The 15,783-nt window shown below is 45.5% G+C and overlaps 1 protein-coding gene across 5 annotated transcripts in view; it reads right to left on the bottom strand.

The window, feature by feature from the left end:
- Nucleotides 1-15,783, bottom strand: part of LOC119741476 (ankyrin repeat, SAM and basic leucine zipper domain-containing protein 1-like) — a 102,070-nt gene that overhangs the window by 28,826 nt on the left and 57,461 nt on the right. For all 5 annotated transcript variants that reach the window (XM_038217237.1, XM_038217264.1, XM_038217246.1 and 2 more), the window contains one exon: nucleotides 8,193-8,290. In XM_038217237.1, coding sequence (XP_038073165.1) covers nucleotides 8,193-8,290 — 98 coding nt within the window. The remainder of the gene's footprint in view (nucleotides 1-8,192; nucleotides 8,291-15,783) is intronic.

Below are 15,783 nucleotides of genomic sequence, written 5' to 3'. Positions count from 1 at the left end.
TCCAAGTTCACCCACGCCGTCCCAAATAACATTGGTGCCGACCCCCCTCTCTGGTTGCGGTGACACGGCATTTCACTACATTGATTTTGCAGCGCTATCAATAGAAAACAGTTGACAATAGTAATGAAGGTACACTGAAAAACTGGCATTTTCCATCAAATGGTCACCACATAAAAACCACTGTTTTCTCTTCGTTCCATTAAAAAAAATTTTTTATGTACAATCAACATTTCATTTGGCAGTGTAACAATCGTATCGGAATATATCGAAATTCATCACGTGCTTTCTTTTTTGATGCTTCACGTTATCATGATTGGGAACTCTGGTATATTAAATTACCACTACATTCGCATTTGATTGCCAAGTACCGGTATCAACCACTTCATGCCAGTCATAAAAAGAGGGCGGGTCTGGTACGCATACTCATACGGATCCTGGAAACTTTCGATGTCGACGCGACTCTCCCACTCATGGATTATTTGAAGTAGCTTCGGAAGTTGGAACATTGACAATTAATCCCTACGAAATTTACAGGCACATTTTGAATATTTTCATTTAATTTTCGTGATCTTTTGCTAATCCACCAATCTAAATATTTTTACAAGATAATGTCAGTCACTAAAGACTTCATGGATTGCGATCGCACGAATAAAAATCAAACCACACCCCTTGTCATGCTTTTCAACATGATGTGTGCATGCACAAAGATAAAGAGAAACAATTTTTCAGTATTCCTTTTATTTATGACAGTACGATCCTTCAGTCAGCACGTGCTCATCTACAAGGGAATTCCCAAAGATGAGAAACAGCTTGCCTGTCAAACCACATTACGGCTCCACAGTATATGTGCATGCACGATTTGCCCCCGCTTACGCTCGTCTGGTGTTTTGTTCACAACTGTTTTAGGTATGAAATGCTTTTATAGCAATGATTTCTCACCTTGTATGCATGTGGAGCTTTGCATTTAATATTTCCAATATTTAATCCTGGGATTTTTTTTTTTTTTAAATAGCCGACGATTCATTGCCACTTGCCAGTTGTTTTAGAACAAAGTAGGTGCAGGACTGCATTGCTTTTTTTTTTACAAGGACAAAATGATCTGAGACAAACTTTTGAAAGGTGGTTCTGAAAGTTTTCTCTCCACTTTATTTAATGAATTTTCTGAAAACCTGTTCACATTTTTGGGAGCTGCACACTGTTCCTTATCACCATGAAAATTGCTACAATGATAGGAAACCTGATTAGCATAGAAAAATCAAATGTTACATCAAAGAAAGATTGCCATTTTCGTGAGAAAATTACATAGCGGCAGGCCACGTGGACAATAATGCGCGGTGCTGGCTGCTTTTCTATTCCACAAATATTTTGCTCACTTTGTGATATTTAATGCGGTGTGGAGCAGTTAAAGGTTCTCAACAGAGGACCGCTATCAGCTAATATAGTTGTGCTCTCAGTTTGTCTTTGATGCTCTGCATGCTGTTCAAACTGTTGGGGGCCCATTTCGTTAAAGAATGGGGCGTCCTTTGAAGGAGTTTTGGGGAACTGGAATTGGCTACATCAGAGCATCGATTCCTCAAAAAAGTGGAGTCGCGATTCCAGCTCCGATTTTGGATTCTATTCTCATTGATTCTGGTATGGAATCTCTCAAGCCTATTGTAGCTGTACTGCCTCGGACAACTGCACCACCTGCGTCTAAGGGATGACTGGCCGCTTGTCTCGGTGTTTCCCCTGTCGGTGCACTGACGGTCCACGCCTGGATCAGCTCACCTAGGTAGGGTTTCAGTCGGTCGCAGTGGACGACCTTCATCTTGCCCTTCTGTTTCCTTTGGATCCTGTAGATAACGTCTGATAATTTATCCAGGATGAGGTAGGGTCCCTCCCATCTACACTGAAGTTTAGGTGATAGCCCCTTCTTTTTGGCAGGGTTGTGTAACCACACAAAGTTACCGGTCTCCAGTTTGGGTCGTGTTGCTCGTCGATCATAAGTTTTCTTTTGCCTCCTGGCGCTCTGCTTTAAGCAAACTCGGGCCCTGTCATGAGCAGCTCTCATTCGTTTCCGCAGCTCGTTCGCGTAGTCCGTTCCTACTACGTCCTCCGGTTCCCTCTCGCTCGCTGCTACTTCAGAAGACAGATCAATGGGCAGGCGCACCTATCGCCCCAACATAAGCATGTTTGGTGACTCGCCTGTCGACTCCTGCAGCGTCGCTCGATATGCAAATGTTGCCAGCGGAAGTTTGTCATCCCAATCACGCTGTCGCCTATCAGGTTCTATCATCATGGCGACCATGTTAATCAACGTACGATTGAATCTCTCAATCATTCCGTCGGACTTCGGGTTGTAAGGGCAAGTCCGTGTCTTGTCGATGCCAAGGATGTGACACATTTCTGCAAACACTTCTGATTCGAAGTTACGGCCCTGGTCCGAATGAAGGACTTCTGGCACTCCAAATCGGCATACAAACTCCTTCACAAACTTCTCTGCCACTGTTTCCGCTGTCTGGTCAGGTATAGGGTAAGCTTCCATCCATTTACTAAGGTAGTCACCTATGACTAGGATGTATTTGTTGCCCTTCGCACTTTCTGGTAGGGGGCCCAAAATATCTAGCGCGACACGCTCCATAGGTGCGCCCACTACATGCTGCTGTAGTGGCGCCTTCCTAGCCCTGGCCAGGGATTTTTGCTTCGCGCACACATCGCATCGTCGAATTGTAGACCTAATCTCAGCTGCCATACTGACCCAGATGGTAGGTGAAACGGTCACACTCCTCACTCCTGCTACAGGAACTGTTGTCCCTGGCTTCTCATGTTCTTCTTCACCTACAGGTGTCGTCAGCTTTGGCACTTCTGTCTGTTCATCCAGTCCACACTGATTACATGGGATACGCGACAAACCGTCTGCGTTGCCGTGTGAGCGTCCTGCCCGATGGATAATCGTGAAGTTGTATTCACTAATAACCTGCAGCCAATGCGCCATCTGACCCTGTGGCTCTCGAAAGTTGAGAAGCCAACGTAGAGCTCCGTGATCTGTCCTTACAGTGACCTTATTGCCGTACAGGTACTGTCGGAACTGCTTCAGAAATACGACGACTGCCAGCAACTCACGGCGCATCACACAATAGTTGTGTTCCGCCTTACTAAGCGTTCTACTAGCATAGGCGACCACCATTTCCTTCCCGTCCGTCACCTGTGATAGGACCGCGCCTATGCCCACGCCACTCACGTCGGTGTCTAGTATGTACTCAGCCTCTGGGTCAGGAAACTTCAAAACAGGTGCCTCCTGAAGACTGTTCTTCAAGTCTTGAAATGATTCTTCACATTCACGCGTCCACTCGAACACTCTTCCCTTTTCCGTCAGGTGGTGTAACGGACGAGCCCTATCAGCAAAGCTTCTGATGAATCTGTGGTAATAGGACGCTAGTCCTAAGAAACTCTGCACTTCTCTCATTGTTGTAGGTGTTGGCCAATCCCGTACAGCCTTCACCTTCTCCGGATCTGTCGCAATCCCATCCCCAGACACTACGTGTCCAAGGTACAGAACACGCTGCTCGAACAAGTGACATTTCTTTGGTTTAAGTTTTAGACCTGCCTTCCTGTCTCAAGGCGACTCAACTCCTCTTCAACCGTCTTTGCGTACACAATAACGTCGTCGAGGTAGACGAGTAGCGTCTCCCAATGCAGTCCGGCAAACACCCTCTCTTGATGCCCAAGGGCTGTCCGAAGGTTCAATGGTGCCATTCCGCACCATGTCTTGCACCTGCCGCTGGATTTCTGCCTGTTCAACGGGAGGATATCTCCTTGGTCTCTCCTTTATGGGCCGGGCATCACCTGTAGTAATGCGGTGGCGAACCAAGTCTGTGTGTCCTTTGTCTCCCTCTCCCTTTGAGAAAATGTCCTCATATTGGCACAACAGCTGAGCTATTCTGTTGTGGTGTCTTGGCTCCACGCCTTTCTTGCTTCGCTCGAACAAGTCCTCAAGGTGTTCAGGAACATCGAAGGAGTCTCCCGGCGAAGAAGTTCCCGATTGTACTTCTTGTACGTCGCCTTCACCTACAGGCGTAAACGTCCCTGCCGTCGTCCCTCTCCGCACGACACATTCTCTCTTGCCGGGGTTGTATACTCGAATGGGAAGTGCATCCTCACCCGCCATCACCAGCACCCTTGCCACTATCATGCCTTTATCTGCTATTTCACTCCTCCCTGTAGGCTCAATCACTCCGACTACACCATTCGACTTGTTACCGTACACATATCCTGGAACTAGCGCCTCATGACCAGCTGGCACTCTGGTAGTTTCACCTATGACCACTCTAGCACAGAGTCCACCCCCTCGGTCGTCTGTGCACTTGATGGTTTCCCCATTTAACTTCAGCTCTAACGTCCGAAAGTCTAGATTACCCTGGGTTGGAATCAGGAAATCCATCCCTAATATGTCTTGCATCTGCCCTGTGTTGCCAAAGACTACGTTGATGGAGTTAATGGTTCTGCCGACCTGAATGTCTATGTAGGCGCTACCGAGTGTCTCCATCTTACTCCAATCAGCATTCCGTACTCCTGCGCCTATGGTTGTAAGTCTGGGTCTTGGTCCCTGGAAATGTTGAAATAAAGTTGAGACAACAACACAGTGTGTGTTGCCCCTGTGTCAACAAGAAGTTTTACTTTGACCCCTCTCACAATAGCCTGCACGAATAGACCATTGCCCGCTACATTACTTGTCCTTGTTCAGGTTTCTTTGTCGCCTTCGATTTTCTCGCCTAAATTCTCTCCAGCGCCTTCTGGCCCTGCTGTTCCGCCAGCTTTCCCACGGGCCGCTGGGGCAGCTGCTGGTCATTTCCCGACCTCATTTTCTTCACTGCGCTGGGTTGTTTGCAACTCCTTGCAAAATGTCCTTTTCGTTTGCAACTGAAGCAAACGTCTTCTGGGCTTGGTTTTCGCCTCTGGTTGGCGGCACTCGAACGATCGCTCCTCTCCTGAGGCCGGAGGGTGTCAAGTCGCTGGGTCATCTTCTCCAGCCACTCCCTCACCTCGCGCTGATTTTTCTCAGCCGACTCTTTCATCTCCCGCTTGATTTCTTCCAAGGGGTACTGGGGCATCGCCCTCTACTACTCGGGCGTACTTGGGCCGCTTGCCAGCCCGCTGTTCCTCTATCTTAAGGAACCCTTCAGTGTTTAGTGCAGCTCTGATAGCCTCGTCCAGTGATGATGGTCTTGCTCGAAAGATCTCTTCTCGGATAGCCTGTTCCTCCACCGCATCAGAGAAGTGCCCCCTGGCTAGGTGATCACCCCCCTCCTCTGACAATTCCAGGTAGGCGAGTGAAGCCAACTCCCTTATGCCTGTCCCAATTCCTGCAGCGTCTCTTTAGGCTTTTGTCGCCTATGCCGCAGCTCCGCTAGGTGGTTTTCTGCAAGCTCTCCTGGGCCAAACCGCTTCTCCAACAGCCCAACCAACTCGGAATAAGTTACGTGGCGCCCGCTTGCTGTTAGATTCCCTAATGCCTTGACCGCATCGCCCTGCAGGCTTGCCGCCAAAAACACTCTCGCCTGGCGATCACTCCAATTGTTTGCCAACTTGCAGGGCTCAAAATGCTGCTTGTAATTTTGCCACGGGATCTTCGCGCTGAATCTGTCGGGGATGATGTTCGGAACGTCTGGTAGGAACACCCACTTCACTCTTCACCCCAACTTCTCCTTTGTTTTCGACCTCCATTCCTTGAAGGTCCGGGGAGTTTTCGCCCTCCCTCTGGCTTGCGTCTTTCACAAACTGCAACGGAACTCCACCTTGGGTCCCCGGCTGCCGGCATGCGGTCGAATGACCAGTAGGCGTCAACTCCGTTCGACTGCCCTACTCGCCGCAGCTTGTCAACTCGTCTACCGTCTGCGACGGGACGTCTATCGTAGACACTGGCGTAGGCGCTGGTGCAACGGGATTATAGAATCGCGTTCTGGGTTTGGGGGTAGGCCTTGGTGATGGTACTGGTGTAGGGGTGGCTGTGAATGTGAAAAGTTCACGGCTGCCTGTCCTCTGGCGTCTATCTGTCCTCTGCTGTGCTGCCTCTGACTTGGCCTCACTTTGGCGAAGCTGCAATCTTAAAGCTATAGTCCATCATTTGTAATTAGTGCATTTTGTTCGTTTGAAGCAACAAAAGGGTTCAAAATCTAATGAAGGATACTGAACAACTAACCTGATGAAGTTTCAGCTAAGCTTCAGCTGTACATATCGATAAAAACAGCATTCTAAGATCTCAATTTCAAATCAAAAGTTACTGAATCATGTTTTGAATTGTTTTGAATTGCAGCCATACGCGACGTAGCGCACTGATCCGACGAATTATAACAACCGCGCGCGCGTGTGCGTTGTTCCAATACTTGTGCGCGCTGCGCTGAATAACAAAACGAACTACTAATTTAAATTTTCCTACGGTGCTTCTTAAGAATCACCGTTGGAAATGCCTTCTTTCGTTTAGTTCCCTTACTATCTTTCAACCAAGTTTGTTTTTCAACAATAATTACGCCAGTTACTTTTCGGATGGCTGCAAATGATGGACTATAGCTTTAACAGGCGATTCTGCGCCAGCAGCAACTCCTTGATCTCTGTCAGATCGCGGTTCCCGGCAAAGGATTGTTGTAACTCGTCCTCCACGGATATCTCGTTGGCGGCCATGTCGGTTAATAGTGGTAGTTGTAGATTGTTGGGGTGATGACTCCTAGCTAGGTGATGTCACAGGCGCAGGTGATTTTTAGCAGTGAAGCAACGGCGCCTATCCCACTTCTGACACCAATTTGTAGCGGTACTGCCTCCGACGACTGCCCCGGCGAGTAGCGGCGAACGGCCTAGCCTCTACGGTCGGGTACGCAGATCCGTTTCGGCGGAGATTTACTGCAAGGCCCGCAGCAGACTACCAAAGGATCACCCTTACACGCACTCTCGCTCACACAACCCAAGCGGACTAACCAGGGGGACTGGGGAAGGATGGGGACCTGACACTAGATCTGTGTTTCGGAAGATTATTTATTCGCCTACCCAGGTGCCTCGCCTATCCCTCACCTATACAGGCTACTTAGCTATATTCCAGCTCGTACGATAACAATGACTGAACTATTGATTCGAGAATTATAAGGGTGAATTGACTAATTAACTTGACCCACACAAAGTGTGAGGCTCCCCCACAGTGACTAGATAATGATTGGCATGATTTTGTAGATCAGGGACTCGGCTTGACCCACTTGACCCACACAAAGTGTGAGGCTCCCCCACAGTGACTAGATAATGATTGGCATGATTTTGTAGATCAGGGACTCAGCGGGTCAACGAATACCCACCACACACGCTGGTATAAAGGCTTCTTCTATATACAACCGTCGAAAGAGCACGACGCTTAGCGTACGGCGGCTTTTATAGGGCGGGCACGTAAGCTTGTGCCCCCGTACCCTGTGCGAGAGCACGCGCACATCGCTAGCTACCAGCAAAAACTGAATTGCACCCTCCTTAACGCGATATCCTCATCATTTTAAAAATGCATTGCGCTACACTATCAAACCATTAAAAATGGCTACTGGTTTCTGAGGAAATTGAAAATATTATAAGAATAATCTGCCCAATTTTTAATCTGCTTGTTGTTAAAATTGTCCAAGCAAGATCCCGCTAAGCGTAAATTCATCTTTTACTGGAATGTGTAATTGTGCATTGCTGTTAAGGCCAAAAAAAATAACTAAATTGGTCTCTGGTCAGACCAGAGTTCCGGAATTGATGCGGCGACACGTTTTTTTGTTTTTTTTGGAAGCTTGGATTGTACAGACAAGGTGGGTACTATTTTGCTTTTGTTGTGTCCTTATATACATTGGGGACTTCCATATTTTGCCTTGGTGCCCTCCATCATTTGCCTTGGTGCAATTTCCCCATTCCTTGGTAAAAAAATTTGAGGAGGTGCGGCAATAGAGGGCGCTGCTGTAGCTACCGCGGACAATTTGAAGAAAAAAAAAGGTTGACACACATGATTAAAATCAACGCGCGCACTGACCAGAGACCGACTTATTTTTGGGGGGGGCCTAATCCTGTTCAAATTTATCCTGGTGAAAATAACATCACTTACACACACAACAAAAACCAAAACAACACCCAAACAGTATTGCCAATACAAATACACTGAACCAAATTCTACTTGAAGTACTCACTACATGGAATATTTATAACCTTACCTAGAAGGTTGTGAAAACTGAAGACCTTCCAAAGCATGTCTCACTGGATCTTTCTCGCCAGCTGATATACTGACTGACTTATCTATCAGTTCTGTAAGCTGGAAAAAAAAAATCATCAGAGGAAGGAGATTGATTACATGTTTATGGTGTTGACTTATTTTAGTACATGTATGTGTACATTAACAGTTAATTTTCATCACTTATTGAGGCCAGAAAGTAAAAAAAAAAAAACTTTTACTGACATGTACACAATTTGACATTGTCTGCAATGAGATTGACTCCAAACTGGACGCAAAGTCCACCTAGTAAAGGTGTGCATCGACATGTGATGTAATGATGACATCATCTTGACGTCATCATGTGCCACATAACTTTCTTAATTTTAAAGTGCATTATTTAACGTCCCTCTATCTAAAGAACTACAAGTCCAATTGGGTTGAAAATTTATACATAAACTAGTAAGAGACATGTTATACATGAAAATTGAGGTAACATCACAATGAAATCATCGTGTGATTATTTATGGATTTTTGAATATTTTCATCACATCATCATAGCTCACGAAAAAAATGCTTGATGAAAAATTATTTTTATAATAGGTATGGTATGGTATGTCATACATATGCATAGAGTTAACAAAAACATGAAATGTTATCATGACATGACCAAAAATTAACGATAAATGTATGTACGCGAGGCACACGTGGTGATTTATGCACAAAATTGTCAATCGCTTTGTTATTTCAATTTGTAAAGTTTGCAAGCCACATTGTTCAGTGTTTCCATGAGAACTGTAGCAAAAATGTGTGGATATATTTGAACTTAACGCATGTGACTTGCATTGAACTGTAAAAAAATTCACCCCGTGAAATCAGTAATGGTGTACAAATGCTGAATCCTCCTGGAAAATAGAGGATTTGGTGCTTCCTCACTATCTACCATACAACCCTGTATAATGATATTATGTCAGGCCAAGTATGTAGACGGAATGACCTGCCACCGTGCCTATCTGCAACCATATGCAGGGAAGCAGACTCGCTGGGCCCCCAAACTCGCATCTTTTAACTTGTGATTTTGACATGCATGGCTTCCGTCCTGAAGTTTTTTGAGTGTTACAGGCAAAAGTACATATAAGGGAAGGTTTGATGGTCATGAAACTTAGGTAGGTACATGCTAGATTATCTTACTAATATGCAAAACTAGAATTGACATCACTGTCACATGTTGATTTTAAAGTCTTGTGAATATTTAATTTCCAGACTTATACTGTATAGCGACCCCTACCTGAATGTACATATTGTGTAACTTTTTGTGAAAGGGGAGAGACCCAACCTAAAGTTTTAGTTGTATTACACCGCAACTCCACTTGAATTGGGAAAAGGGAGATCAAGAACTGGCATTTTGGTGTGATCGTTATCTTATCGCAACGAAACCGTAAGTCATGTTCCCACTTATGCTTGATCCATCTTTTTGAACGGAAATGTCGAGTCCGAAAGGTCACTTAGTTCGGTATTACGCATGCGCTAGCTTGCTGAGCGCGTGCTCTGAGGAAGTGTTCCATGCTGGGAACACTGGCTAGGACGGGTCAAATTGCAAACATCACTATCAGAATTCACCGACATAAATTATGCAAATAGGTTAAATGGTGAAATCGAACAGCGCCACTCATTATGTGACGTCACATTCCCATGGCAGAAACCAATGCATCGATAAGGGGTTCTCCCGGTTCTGAAGCTTCTCATTGATTAACCCTAACGTACCTGAATCCATCAAAATCCACCCCCCCCCCCTGTTTCGGGGGATTTCGGCGGATTCAGGATGCCTCCATATTGCACAAACTGGGGGATTTTGATGGATTCAGGATTGGAAGCCTAGCGGAACTGGCGGATTTTGATTGATTCAGGATACCTCTATTTTGAGCTGTTGTGGGACTTTGATGGATTCAGGATCTCAACAGTTTAACTCTTTTGCAATGTTTGTGGTCAAGTAAATACTGCTGGCACTAGCTCTGCCAAGTCTGTCACATACTGTACAAACGTGCACACATGTACTGGGTGGATGGGCGCTTTTGACTGGGGCTATAAATAGGCCTCAGCATATAAACAATGGATTGTGTTAATAACCCATCCAGACAATGAGTACCGAAGTGTGACGTCATTTAGAACCAGACAGGGTAGTGCAAACAAATGGGGTACGTGCTCGTGTGGGTTTACGGCATAGATATAGAACAAACGACTAGATCGGCAGCACGTCCACGTGCACGGATTTGCATGGAGGGTCACGTGCTGGAGGAAAGATACAAATAAAAACGTGACGAACGCAACGCCGTTTTACGCGCAAAGAGCACCATGTGCATCGCTAATAATTTTGTGTGCGCATCGCGTAAATACTCGGTGTGCATTTCTTGCTTCGCGCACGTTGAGCTAGGTCACGTGCTGGAGGAAAGCTCCATTACTTTACGTTAATTTGTTGCATGTCTACGAGAGACAACCAAAATGGCGGAGATTTATCGCACAGTGAATGGGCGCATGTAGACGCACTGCCGATTTACAGGCTGAAACATGCGCTAATGTCTTTCACACAAATTTTGTGCGCGAGACGTATTCACTTCGGTACTCCATGCTGGGGTCGCCATGCATTGGTGTACCAGTATTTTGATGGATCCTATGCAACAACACACATCACAATTTTCATGCGAGCGTGGTGTCCTGAATCCGTCAAAATCCACCAGAAATTTAGGTGATGGATTTTGAAGACTCTATGGAAAATCATGCTGTAATTTTTTTTTATGCCAACATGGTATCCTGAATCCACCAGAATCCATCAAGACTTTTGCTGGTGGATTCTGGCGGATTCAGGATACCTCCAGTATCTACACTTGGGGATTCTGATGGATTCAGGATACCAGCATTTTTTGCATGACAAAATTGGTGGATTTTGGCGGATTCAGGATACTTTCTAGTAAAAGAGCCCCAGGAGTTAGGGTTTTTAAAAATGGTCACGATGTACTATGACATCATTTTCCAATTTTCTATTGTCAATACTACAGATTTACCATTGAAATGGTCACCTCTAGCTCTATTGAAATCGGTCACCTGTATACCGCGTTATCGGCACTATTCTCATCGCATACTCGTAAGCTTTTCTATGATTCTGTGCCAAAGTGTCGTGTTTTGGTGAGTGCAAGCTTTACACTAACAGAGTTATTTATGGATGGAAAAATAAATAAAATTACACAAATGAAATAGGTTTAGAAATGGACGAATATGCAACTAAAATTGTCAAAGGCCCAGTGTATTAGATATACCATGTGCGCTGCATGCATGCATTGTGCATGCGTGGTGACATATTTTGCAAGCCTGTAGTTCAGCGGTTGTTTATTGCGCATGTTGTGCACATTGGAAACTTTCACACGAGCTACACGCCTAAAAACATATTTCTTCGTTCATGAGCCCGCAAAATGTTAGCGCCTCTCGTGCACTGGGCGGCAGGGGCGGCGGAACCGGGGGGGCTGGGGGGGCAGTTGCCCCCCCAGATTTCCCTAGCTGACAAAAGTGCCCCTCTCACGGTGATTAATGTGCCCCTCCTGATGAAAACAAAAGTGCCCCTCTTGCGGTCATAAATGTGCCCCTCGAGATAAAAACAAAAATGCACCTCAAACGCACACATATGAAAGCATATGATCGCACTGCAAATAAAATTGTCTCCTCCCTTGTCATGCAAAACTGCCTCACAAAAAAACACAAGTACCCCATGTGCATTAACAGGATTGTGAACCTTCTCGAAATGGAAAACTATCCCTCGAAAACACAAATATCCCTCTCGCAATAATAAAATTGTGCCCCTCTCGAGATGGGAAATTGGCCATCAAAAATGATAGTGGTCCTCTAGCGATAACTTCTTGAGATGGAAAACTGCCCCTCGAAAGCACAATTAGCGCCTCGTTGTCAACATTAAAATGTGCCCCCTCTCAAGATAAAAAACTGTTCCCTAAAAAAATAATAGTGCTCTTCACGCGAATAAAATGATCACTGAACTGGCCATCAAAAGCAAAATTGCCCCTCTTGCGAAAAAAAAGGTCTCTTTACATAACTAGTCAAATTCATGTTCCGCACCCAGGAAGATAACCGCCGAGGGGCCGCCGGAGGCCGAAGGATTCTCCACTAGAAAAAATTCTGGATCCTGGTAATGGAAATAAGAAATCCAATTGTTAATTGAATGTAGCGATACGCGGACTTGCTCATGTAGATGCATGCTAATACCTGTTTTATTATATTGTTACACAAAATGCATACATTCACTACGCTACAGCTTTGTGCGTACACATACGCCCATGCATTGACTGACCACCTGCGTTCTATCAATTCTGTAGTAACGCATGGAGTCACAGGGACCCCCCCCCCCCCCCCCCCCCCCCCCCCCCCCCCCGTCACAACTTTACCCAGTACAGTTGCACGCACACGGTATAGGTGGTCAATTGAGGCTATTGCAATAGTAGGCCTAAACTGTAATGTTTGGAGTAGGGGAATTAAAATTTTATTACTTTTTTTCACGCCAACATTTTAAAAAGTTTACACCAGTGTTGTTAGGTTTGTTCTGGGTAACATGTATCATTGCAATAAGAACGAAAATAGTTTCACAAAACTGTCAAAAAAAATTAGGGTAAAATCTGTTGCCACGCCCCCGTCCCCATCCTACATGTACCTTATCTTCCCTAGAATATGTATATATATTATTTTTCCCCAGTACTTGTGTATTTCAACATGCCTAGAGCAGAGTGCCGCAAGCGGAAACATGATGAGGCATTTAAAGATGCTGCCCGTCAAAATGCCAAGATGACAACATTCTTTCAGACATTATCAAAGCCGTCCACATTCGAATAACCAGACGGTCAGTATGGGTGAATCATCCGAAGGAACAAACATTTTTGATCAAACCTTCAGAATCAGAGGAGAACCAGGGACTCCACCAAGAGCGCAGTCTTCTGCCTCAGCACGACTCGTTGATGACAAGCGTCTCTAATGAAGAAGTAGCTAAACAGCGAGAAATGCCACTTAGTATGATGACGAAGTCCGCAGAAAAGTCAGAAGATGAGTCTAAAGAAGTAGAGAAGATACATGAAGAAAAGCCTGGTTTGGGTGTGCAAGAGGCAGTTGATATAAAGCTGACAGACGAGGTGATCGACGAAGAGATGCTACAAGAGAAAGGCTCGGTGGTTTCACCTGATGTTACAATGCCAACTGCCAATGAAGGCACTCATGGCAACTTCTCGAGAGATGAAGAGCCATTGGATAGTCAAGAGAAGACTTCCCGAGCATGTAACGCCACTTGCTGTAATCAGGGCAGGCCCTATCATCCAACACCGGAAGAGATCAAACTTACTTCTTCAAAGCAAGTCATGAACAAGTATTCAAGAACTTGTCCAACATGCATATTTGTCAAGTATCCGTGGGTCACTTACAGTGTCTCGAGAGGCACAATATTGTGCTACTTCTGTGAACGTGCAAAGACCATGGAACTTCTCAACACCAGCAAGAGTGGTGAAACAGCCTTCTGTTCAGGAGAGTTTTCTAACTGGAAAAAGTGTTATACAAAACTCGAAAAACATTCCAAGTCGCACTTCCATGCCGAATCTGTGGAAGTGGTTCACAGTTTTTGACAACCCAGATGTCGACATCGCGGCTACATTGGATGCAAAGTTTCAAAAATCGCAAGAAAATCGAAAAGTGATGTTGTTGAAACAGCTGAGTAGTTCAAGATTCCTGGCTCGACAAGGACTAGGTATCCAAGGCCACACGGAATTGGAAGGTAATCTTCGACAGGTTCTATTAATGCGAGCAGAGGACGTACCTGAACTACGATAGTGGGTGTCAGATGGGCAATTTCTCTCCCATGATATCATCGATGAACAACTTGAATTAATGGCAAACAAGGTGTTGCGGTCACTTATCGATGACATCAGTAGTTCAAAACTATTCGGTATCATATCTGACGAATCTCGCAATGTGAGTAATAAGGAGCAACTGACTGTCGTCATCAAATGGGTGGACACAGAAACCTTGACCTCCCACGAAAGTTTCGTTGGAATGTATGCCTTGGAGAAGGCAGATGCCGAGGGTGTTACAGCGGCATTGAAGGATGTTCTTCTTCGCTGTAACTTGGACGTTCAGTGTGTGAGATGGCAAGGATATGATGGGGCTGCTACAATGGCTGGCTGTAAAAGCGGTGTGGCTGCCCGACTTCAAGCATTGTGCCCATCTGCACTGTATTTGCATTGTGCGAATCATAGCCTCGACCTAGCCTTACAGTCATGTGCTAAAGATAGCCAATTGATCAGAAACACTTTGAAGTGGGTCCAAGAATTGGCTGTCTTCATACGAAGTTCCCCGAAGAGAATGGGACAATATCAAAATATTGCCCATGACTAGGAATGCAACAAAAACTTACACAAACTCTGTCCTACTCGTTGGACCGTGAGGGCAAAAGCAGTCTCCGCTGTCTTGGGCAACAGGAAGCTTCTTTCCAAGACGCTGCACATGATTGCGAAAGAAGAGAAAAAGGGGGAAGTGCGTGACACTGCCCTTGGACTGGCAGCCACACTGGAGACATACAACTTTTCATTCGGTCTTCACTTGACCAAGAAAATGTTTGGCATCTGTGAGAGAGTTGCTACAGTATTGCAACAACCATTTATTACCGCACAAACCACCATGACTTGCATTAGAGCCCTGCTATCAAGTCTACAGGATATGAGGAATGAATTCTCACAGACCTTTGAACGTGCTAAGGATGGCCTAGATGATGAACCCAGTCTCCCTCGAAAGAAGAAGGTTCCCAGGAGGCTTCAAGATGGGGATGCACCCGAGCATGTGTGCCTCACAGTAGAAGAGCACTACCGGATCCAGTATTTTGATGCAGTGGATCTATGCATGAACTCAGTTCGACATCGCTTTGAACAGAAAGCGTACACGACATAGAGGATACCATCATCAAGGCAGCGAGTGGGACTTTTAACGAGAATAGGGTTAGCGACCACATTAGGGGGCTCTACGGAAGAGACCTTAACATCGATGACTTAGAGGCTGAGTTAAGGCTGCTCCAGGGGCTCATGCATGAGACGACGTCAAGTATTGCCACCGAAGTAGAAAGGTCAGCAATTACGGTAGAGACAGTGACATCTGCTTTCGCTAATCATGGTATAATGGGTACTGCAGCTCCAAACATGAAGAAACTGCTACATATCTACCTCGTGGCGCCGATGACCACGGCGTCCGGCGAACGATCGTTTTCAGTACAGAGGCAGCACAAAACGCACATGCAAAGTAGTTTAGCACAAAAGAAGTACAACAATCTACTGATCTTGCATTGCCACAAAGAGCAAACAGACAAACTGGACATGAAAGCCGTCGCTTCCGACTTCATCACCCGAAATAGGAAGTGGCTTGCCTTCTTTGGCAAATGTTAATAGCCATGCTGATACATTGGTATATTGGGTAAGTTGACAGTGTTCCTAGTGATCATCTAACCGAAAGTACATTGCAATTGTTAGGTAAAGAGTGAAAATGTGTTAAGCATTACGATGTAGTATTCA

Source organism: Patiria miniata, unplaced genomic scaffold (assembly GCF_015706575.1).
Source record: "Patiria miniata isolate m_02_andy unplaced genomic scaffold, ASM1570657v1 HiC_scaffold_11, whole genome shotgun sequence".
NCBI lineage: Eukaryota > Metazoa > Echinodermata > Asteroidea > Valvatida > Asterinidae > Patiria > Patiria miniata.
This window is presented reverse-complemented; position numbering and strand designations above follow the sequence as displayed.